General features: G+C 38.8%; 1 protein-coding gene across 1 annotated transcript in view; it reads left to right on the top strand.

The window, feature by feature from the left end:
• Positions 1 to 7,077: 7,077 nt before the first annotated feature.
• The window catches only part of LOC306863316 (arf-GAP with GTPase, ANK repeat and PH domain-containing protein 3-like), a gene marked incomplete at its 5' end in the record, with an annotated part of 172,460 nt that continues 171,402 nt past the window's right edge, over positions 7,078 to 8,135 (top strand). Inside the window, one exon of the mRNA XM_079406570.1 lies at positions 7,078 to 7,890. Within this exon, the coding sequence (XP_079262696.1) occupies positions 7,524 to 7,890 (367 nt within the window). The remainder of the gene's footprint in view (positions 7,891 to 8,135) is intronic.

Below are 8,135 nucleotides of genomic sequence, written 5' to 3'. Positions count from 1 at the left end.
TTGGCTTAGGTTTAGGTGTACATGAGCTTATCCTGGGACACTATTGACATTGGTTGAACATTGACATAATACCTATATATATAATTCCAATATTAATGTGCATTGTCCAAATAAACAAACAAACAATAATAATAAATAAATAGTTTACTTAAGTATAGTTAAACAAAAGAGTATTTATTTATTTTGAATTCTCTCGATTCCTTCATCATATTTCACAGTCAGATTTCAAACCCATAGCCTTGGCGTAGCTAACATTCCACTGTTGTAGAAAATGAATGTTTCCATTTATTTTCCCTAAATAATACATGCTATCAACCTGTAAATGCTAAACCCATCTACCAATTTGCTGCCAATTTACCTATTTTTAAATATATTTAAATCTTTACAACAGAAACACAAAGAAACAGGAAATTTGAAAAGCATATGGGGTAAATAAATGTTTCTTAATTTTTACAACAGAAACACATAGAATAACTTAGTTTTAAAAAATCACTTATTTCATTTTAGACTGACTGTTTAACTTGTCAGAAAGACATGAGGCTGAATATTATTAAATTTAGAAATATTTAATAAGCATTAAGTCTTTTACTCAAAGCTGAAACCCATGGATTATATTATATTATATTCATGGCAAATCTGTCTGCCTTGTGCTTTAGGGGGCTTCTTGGTTAAAATAGGACGGAAGTCGTTTTGAGAATGACGAGGACCCGTGAACCATTGCTTTGTATTCTACACACCAAGAATGTGAACATTTATATTAATGTCAAATATTAGCTGCATGGAACATGTTTCCTGATATGCTTACTACTCCAATAGTGCAAACGCCTTTCTTGTGATGCAAATGAATGTGTTATCAGCAACAGTGTCAGTACAAATGCCATCTGTACAGCACTGTAACACAGGTAACAACTTGTTTGTGGTTAACAACGGTTACTTTTCTAGAGACTTTTTAGATCAGTGCAGTTTCAAGTGTAACGGTATGCAAAGCATTTGAAATATTGGTAACAAATGCCTTGAAGGTGTGAGGGGTTGAAACTCTTACAGTATGCAACTATTTCATTTCAAGTCAAGCTCTTCATCGGCAGGTGCACAGACAAACACACTGTACAGTGAAATTCCTATCCTCAAGATACTGTTGGATATAAAACAAGCAATTAACAAATATACAAATTGATGAATGAATGGTATATAGATACAAATGAAAATATGATTAATATGTAAAACTATATGCATTAATTTTTCTGTACATTTATGATAACAAGAAAAAAGAAAGGGGAAAATAATAATTATGTCAAAACAACACAGAAACTGACTATCATTGTACAAACCATAGTACAAACAGACACAAAAACTATGTATTTTTCAGTGTATATTCCACAAAAGTATTAAATACATACTTGTTTGGACTGACAAGAGGGTGAGTAATACATATAACATTTTAATTTATTTGGTGAACTATCCATTAAACAAAAAGACAGATATATGGATGGATGGATGGATGGATAAATAGACAGAGACAAACAGACGGATAGATGGATGGACGGATGGATGGATGGATGGATGGATGGATGGATGGACGGATGGACAGTTAGATAAATAGACAGACAAACAGACGGATGGATGGATGGATGGATGGACAGGTAGATTAATAGACAGACAAACAGACGGATAGACGGATGGACGGACGGATGGATGAATGGATGGATGGACAGTTAGATAAATAGACAGAGACAAACAGACGGATAGATGGATGGACGGATGGATGGATGGATGGATGGATGGATGGATGGATGGACAGTTAGATAAATAGACAGAGACAAACAGACGGATAGATGGATGGACGGATGGATGGATGGATGGATGAATGAATGGATGGATGGACAGGTAGATTAATAGACAGACAAACAGACGGATAGATGGATGGACGGATGGATGGATGGATGGATGGATGGACAGGTAGATTAATAGACAGACAAACAGACGGATGGACGGATGGATGGATGGATGAATGGATGGACAGGTAGATTATTAGACAGACAAACAGATGGATAGACGGATGGATGGATGGATGGATGGATGGATGGACGGATGGATGGATGGATGGATGGATGAATGGATGGATGGACAGGTAGATTAATAGACAGACAAACAGACGGATAGACGGATGGACGGATGGATGGATGGATGGATGGATGGATGGATGATGGACAGACAGGTAGGTAAATAAACAGAGACAAACAGACAAATAGACGGACGGATGGATGGATGGACAGTTAGATTAATAAACAGAGACAAACAGATGGATAGACGATGGTTGGATGGTTGGATGGATGGACGGATGGATGGATAGACAGGTAGATTAATAAACAGACAAACAGACGGATGGACGGACAGATGGATGAATGGATGGATGGACAGTTAGATAAATAGACAGAGACAAACAGACGGATAGATGGATGGACGGATGGATGGATGCATGGATGGATGGATGATGGACAGACAGGTAGGTAAATAAACAGAGACAAACAGACAAATAGACGGACGGATGGATGGATGGACAGTTAGATTAATAAACAGAGACAAACAGATGGATAGACGATGGTTGGATGGTTGGATGGATGGATGGATGGACAGGTAGATTATTAGACAGACAAGCAGATGGATAGATGGATGGATGGATGGATGGATGGATGGATGGATGGATGGATGGATGGACGGATGGATGGATGGATGGATGGATGGATGAATGGATGGATGGACAGGTAGATTAATAGACAGACAAACAGACGGATGGACGGACGGATGGATGGATGGATGGATGATGGACAGATGGATGGATGGACAGACAGGTAGGTAAATAAACAGAGACAAACAGACAAATAGACGGACGGATGGATGGATGGACAGGTAGATTAATAAACAGAGACAAACAGATGGATAGACGATGGTTGGATGGTTGGATGGACGGATGGATGGATAGACAGGTAGATTAATAAACAGACAAACAGACGGATAGACGGACGGATGGATGGATGGATGGATAGATGGATGAATGAATGAATGGACAGGTAGATAAATAGACAGACAGACAGACACACAGATGGACAGCTGGATGGATGGATGGACGGACGGACGGACGGACGGACGGATGGATGGATGGATAGATGGATGGATGGATGGATGGATGGATGGATGGATGGACGGATGGATGGATGGACGGATGGATGGATGGATGGACAGGTAGCTAAATAGACAGACAAACAAATAGATGGATGGATGGATGAATGGATGGGATGAATGGATGGACGGACGGACAGACAGACAGACAGACAGACAGACAGACAGACAGACAGACAGACAGATAGATAGATGGTGAGATGGACAGAAAGATGGGTGGATGGATGGATGGACAAATAGACAAATAGATGGATAGATGGCGAGATAGACAGAAAGGCAGATAGATGGATGGAGAGGTAGATAAACCAACAGACAGACAAACTGATGTACAGACAGACAGAGAGAGACAGCTAGCTAGCTAGACAGACAGACGGACAGACAGACGGACAGACAGAAGGATAGATGGTGAGATGGACAGAAAGACAGAAAGATGGGTGGTTGGATGGATGGATGGATGGATGGATGGATGGATGGATGGATGGACAAATAGATGGATAGATGGCGAGACAGACAGAAAGGCAGATAGATGGATGGAGAGGTAGATAAACCGACAGACAGACAGACAGACAGACAGACAGACAGACAGACAGATAGACAGACAGATAGATAGATAGATAGATAGATAGATAGATAGATAGATAGATAGATAGATAGATAGATAGATAGATAGATAGATAGATAGATAGATAGATAGATAGATAGATAGACATTTACACAGTTAGAGATTTCTAAGTTACACATAGATCTTCGAAGTATAAATAATGCATGAAAAAAGTCAGCCATCAATTCCATCAAGGTTCTTGTGCAGTACAAATATGAAAGTTTTTAGACTTAATATTTGCACAGAACCTCTATATTATGTTATCAAGATATACATGCTATTTGGAGGTTGATATTTCATTGCAAAATAGATATAGCGCACCGTAATAAACTGACATACAGTGCTGAGCTGATTTCAGAAGCAATACTTTTGCATTAAGATGCTAGATTTGTTTTCACTAAAGTTTTTATATAGACAAATAATACAAGCCTGATAAATAATACCAAACACACATACATTCCTTAAAAACAAAAAATGGAGGACATTTTTTTGTAATGTACCTGAAAACGAAAGAAATCAAAATTTGACGAGATGCTTGGAACATGGCGAGTCAGTTATTTCAAGATAAACAAACAATAATTTTCTCTCTAAGGAGTAGAGAACATCAATAACGTTCTGGGTCATGTGCATATCTTTGGTAGGCCTAGTGTTTCCTTATGACAACTAGGTGATAAAATTGTCTTACTGTGAAAAAAAACGAACAAAACAAAAAACATGTCTTACAGTTCCACATGTGACCAACAGATGGAGACACACTACTTTGAACTGCTTGCTCTCAGTGAAGCTTGCCAATCAATCTCTAGATAGGTGTCTCCACTGGATTGCACCATTCTAGCTCGACAAATCTCATGTCCCCTCCCTCAGTTGCATCTAAAGAGCTGAATCCCAAATATATTTCATAACCGGTACATTTGAATACAGAATCGTTTGAAAATTACCATAATCTCTCCCTCTGGATTAACCCAGTAACTATTAATAAGGGCTACTGGCTATAACTTATTTCCTGGGTGACCCTTTAATGACAATCAGCAGGGAGTTTAGGTCTTTTGATGAATTGCTTCATTTCAACATCTTCATTCTGGAGCTTATGAAGCTCAAAGATGATGTAAAAAAAATGACTCTGAGATCTGAGTTCAAATAAGGCTGAAAAATGCTGAGTGCTTTATTGCCTGAATCTCATAAGTGTTGCATAACTTCTTGCATGATCAGTACAATATCAGTATTTTTTTAGTGGATGTTAAAATGCTGAAAGCCATAAGCAGTTTTTATCTTAGGAAAAGTGGGTCTCCTCTTAGATTCATCAGCACTGAATCTCCATTATCTTAATTAATAAAGTTCGATGAATTTTATTCTCACTAGTTTCAGATGGGAAATAATCTAATGCCGCAAGATAAATTCAGAAAACTTAATAATAAAATTGTCTCAGATGTCGAAATAATATCAAATTCTGAAAAAATCTCATGTAATTCGAGTCCTAAATTTAATGTTCATTAAAATGAACTATACGACATGTATTTATTAAACTAATGTGTATAAACATATGAATCGTATGTTCTCTGTTATGTTGCTATGTACTCTAGCAATAGGAATTTTGAGGAACTTTATACCACAAACAGTGTGAGAAAATGCTGCATCAGTCAAAAAAAACAACAACTTTAATCTTATCTGTGTGAATTGTTATTCATATGTGTTAATAAAAAATGCTATTGTGATTTTCTGCCTAACTTTAACTTTTAGGTATCAGTTTTGAGCTAAATATGTATTGTTATCGTTTTTTGATATGTGTATAAGTCACAGAGCAAGTCATTTGTGGTATAAAAAGAGGAAGAAAATGTCAGCATGAAGCGGATTACATCACAAACCCTGTGGAAGTGAGATGCAGAGATTGTGTCGATTCGAATCACATTACAAAATGATACCTAACAACTGACTCAATGGGAACATTCAACAAAACAGTGTGACAAGTGATCTCCCCAAAGCCTAGGAACAAATAATCAATACTGACAGTATTAGGCGCTTAAACTGCTACATCTTGGTTATTTACCATTCAATGGTTATTTAATGCTTCAAAAGTTTAAAAATTATTTTTTTCTGTTTAAAAAAACATGAATATGCATGCTTTTTGGACATGTAATTTGAACACATAGCATGGTAGAACCATACTGTATCATTAACATAAAATGAAAATAGCATGATAAATGAATATAGTAATCATTAAGAAGAATCATGGTATTTATCTGATATAAATAACATCACAGTACTTTAAAGCAAGGATGTATCTTATCAGAAGAAATGCTATGCTATGCATTTACAGTGGACAGAGAATCACATCTTTATTTTATGAAGTAAACCCAACAATAACTCTGTCAAGCCTGAGATGTAATGTGTATTATAGCTACTGTAAATTATGGTCTTTTGATATTGCTAAGGCTGTAACCCTCGAGCAGAAACGGCAGTGTGTGTGTCAGTGAAGGACTGAACAATTATAAGCATTAAACTGTCAAGAAAAATAACTGGTTACATAATACTGAAGCATCAATCGCTTTATACCAACACCACCTATAAACATCCAATAGAATTTCACTCCCCCATTTCAAGCAGAGTTACGTGATGTGTGACGTAGCTATGGATGTCCGAATCGTTCTTATGAGCCGAATCTTTGGTTGAAATGACTCGCGAAGCGTTTGTAAATCACTGAGGACTGGGAGATAGGAACACACTACATTTCATAATTACAGCTAACTTAAATAGGGAACAATAATTCTAATACTATTGTTATTCTAATAACATTTGAAATGAAAGCTGTGAGAATCAAAACAACGGTGGGAATCTGATTTGGAAACAGGCTTGTTTTTATTTCTAAAAATAATGTGCTTAAATTTACTGTAGCCTATAATTAGAATCAAACTAGATGTCACATTTATATAGACTCTCATTTCAATGAATCCGCGCTTTCGGGAGTTTCGCGTGAGGGCGAAAAATAAATCTGCTTTGTTTAAAAGCGACTTCTGTGTGAGCTGTGCTTCATACATTGCTAACGTTACGGTCATGAAAAAATACAATAGACATTTTTGAGGGCGAAATATCTCTAATGTGACAGTAGCCTGCCTTGAGGTGTATAATTAGCTATTTTATTATACACATTAAATGTAAAATGCATCGAACGGGGTTCTGGAAACGCTTCTGAGCGCTAACTAAAAAGAATCAGTCATTTGACTCTTCGAACAGGTTTACTAAGCGAACCGATTCCTTAAAAGATTCGGACTTTCCAAATCTAGTGGATGGAGGTGGGGGCCTGGGAGGGACTTCTTGGACCAACAGAGGATTCAAACGTGTTTATGACTTTAGAGTAGAACCGTCGCATTCAGTCAGTCAATGGACTCGGGCGCATTGCGATAACCGGCCTCATTGTGTTCGCTTCAGGCTGGGAAGCAAAACAGAGAGAGATTCGGTCCAGAAGATCGCCCCCAAAACAAAGGTGTGTCCATCTGAAAGACATTCATTGTCAAAAAAAGGACAGGACACGCGCAAAAGAGCGAGCTCGTCGCTGGGAACAATGATGCTGATTGAAGTTTTGGTATTATGAGCAAGGCGCGCGGATTGTTGGAAACCCATTAGATGCGTCACTTATAGTGTGATCGTCCTTCATCAGATTAGAGTGCAGTGCGGTTCCTCGCGCGCTCTCCAAATCATTCCAAACGCGGCGTTTCTATTATTCCCGTGAGCGGCTCCTAGATCCACAACGATGAATTACCAGTCGAGCGTCCCGGTCTCGGTGTCAGTGTCCGGGATCTCTCAGCAGTCCCAGCCCGCCATGCCCACCCCGGGTACGGTACCGGCACCGGTGCCAGTTCCTCCGGCTCAGTTCGGATCCGGATCGTCCGGGAGCTCCGGGGCGGGTCAGTTTGGCTCGGGAACCGTATCGGGCCCTGCAGCGCAGTCCGGCCCGTCGGGCTCCCAGTTTGTTTTGTCCAACTCAGCAGCCATCAGAGCCGAGATCCATCGGTTCGAGTCCGTCCACCCGAACATTTATGCAATATACGACCTGATCGAGCGCATCGATGACCTGGCCCTCCAGAACCAGATCCGCGAGCATGTGATCTCTATTGAAGGTAAGCGCGAGGCCAGATGAAAAGATGCCACAATGAAACATTTGTATTGTCTGTCAGTGCAAAGATGAAAGCAGATGGTGCATGAAAACTAGGCGACATAAATGAGTGTACATCTCTAATCATCCTAATTAGGAGCTACTGATAGACCACCAAGATGACTTGTGAACACTAAATATGCAATACAATGTTTCAATGTAGCATAATGTTCAATTGAGTTGTGATACCAGTTTCACAAAATAGGTTTG

This window comes from Barbus barbus, assembly GCF_936440315.1.
Source record: "Barbus barbus genome assembly, chromosome: 44".
NCBI lineage: Eukaryota > Metazoa > Chordata > Actinopteri > Cypriniformes > Cyprinidae > Barbus > Barbus barbus.
The sequence above is the reverse complement of the archived record's forward strand: the minus strand, read 5'-3'. Positions and strand labels throughout refer to the sequence as shown.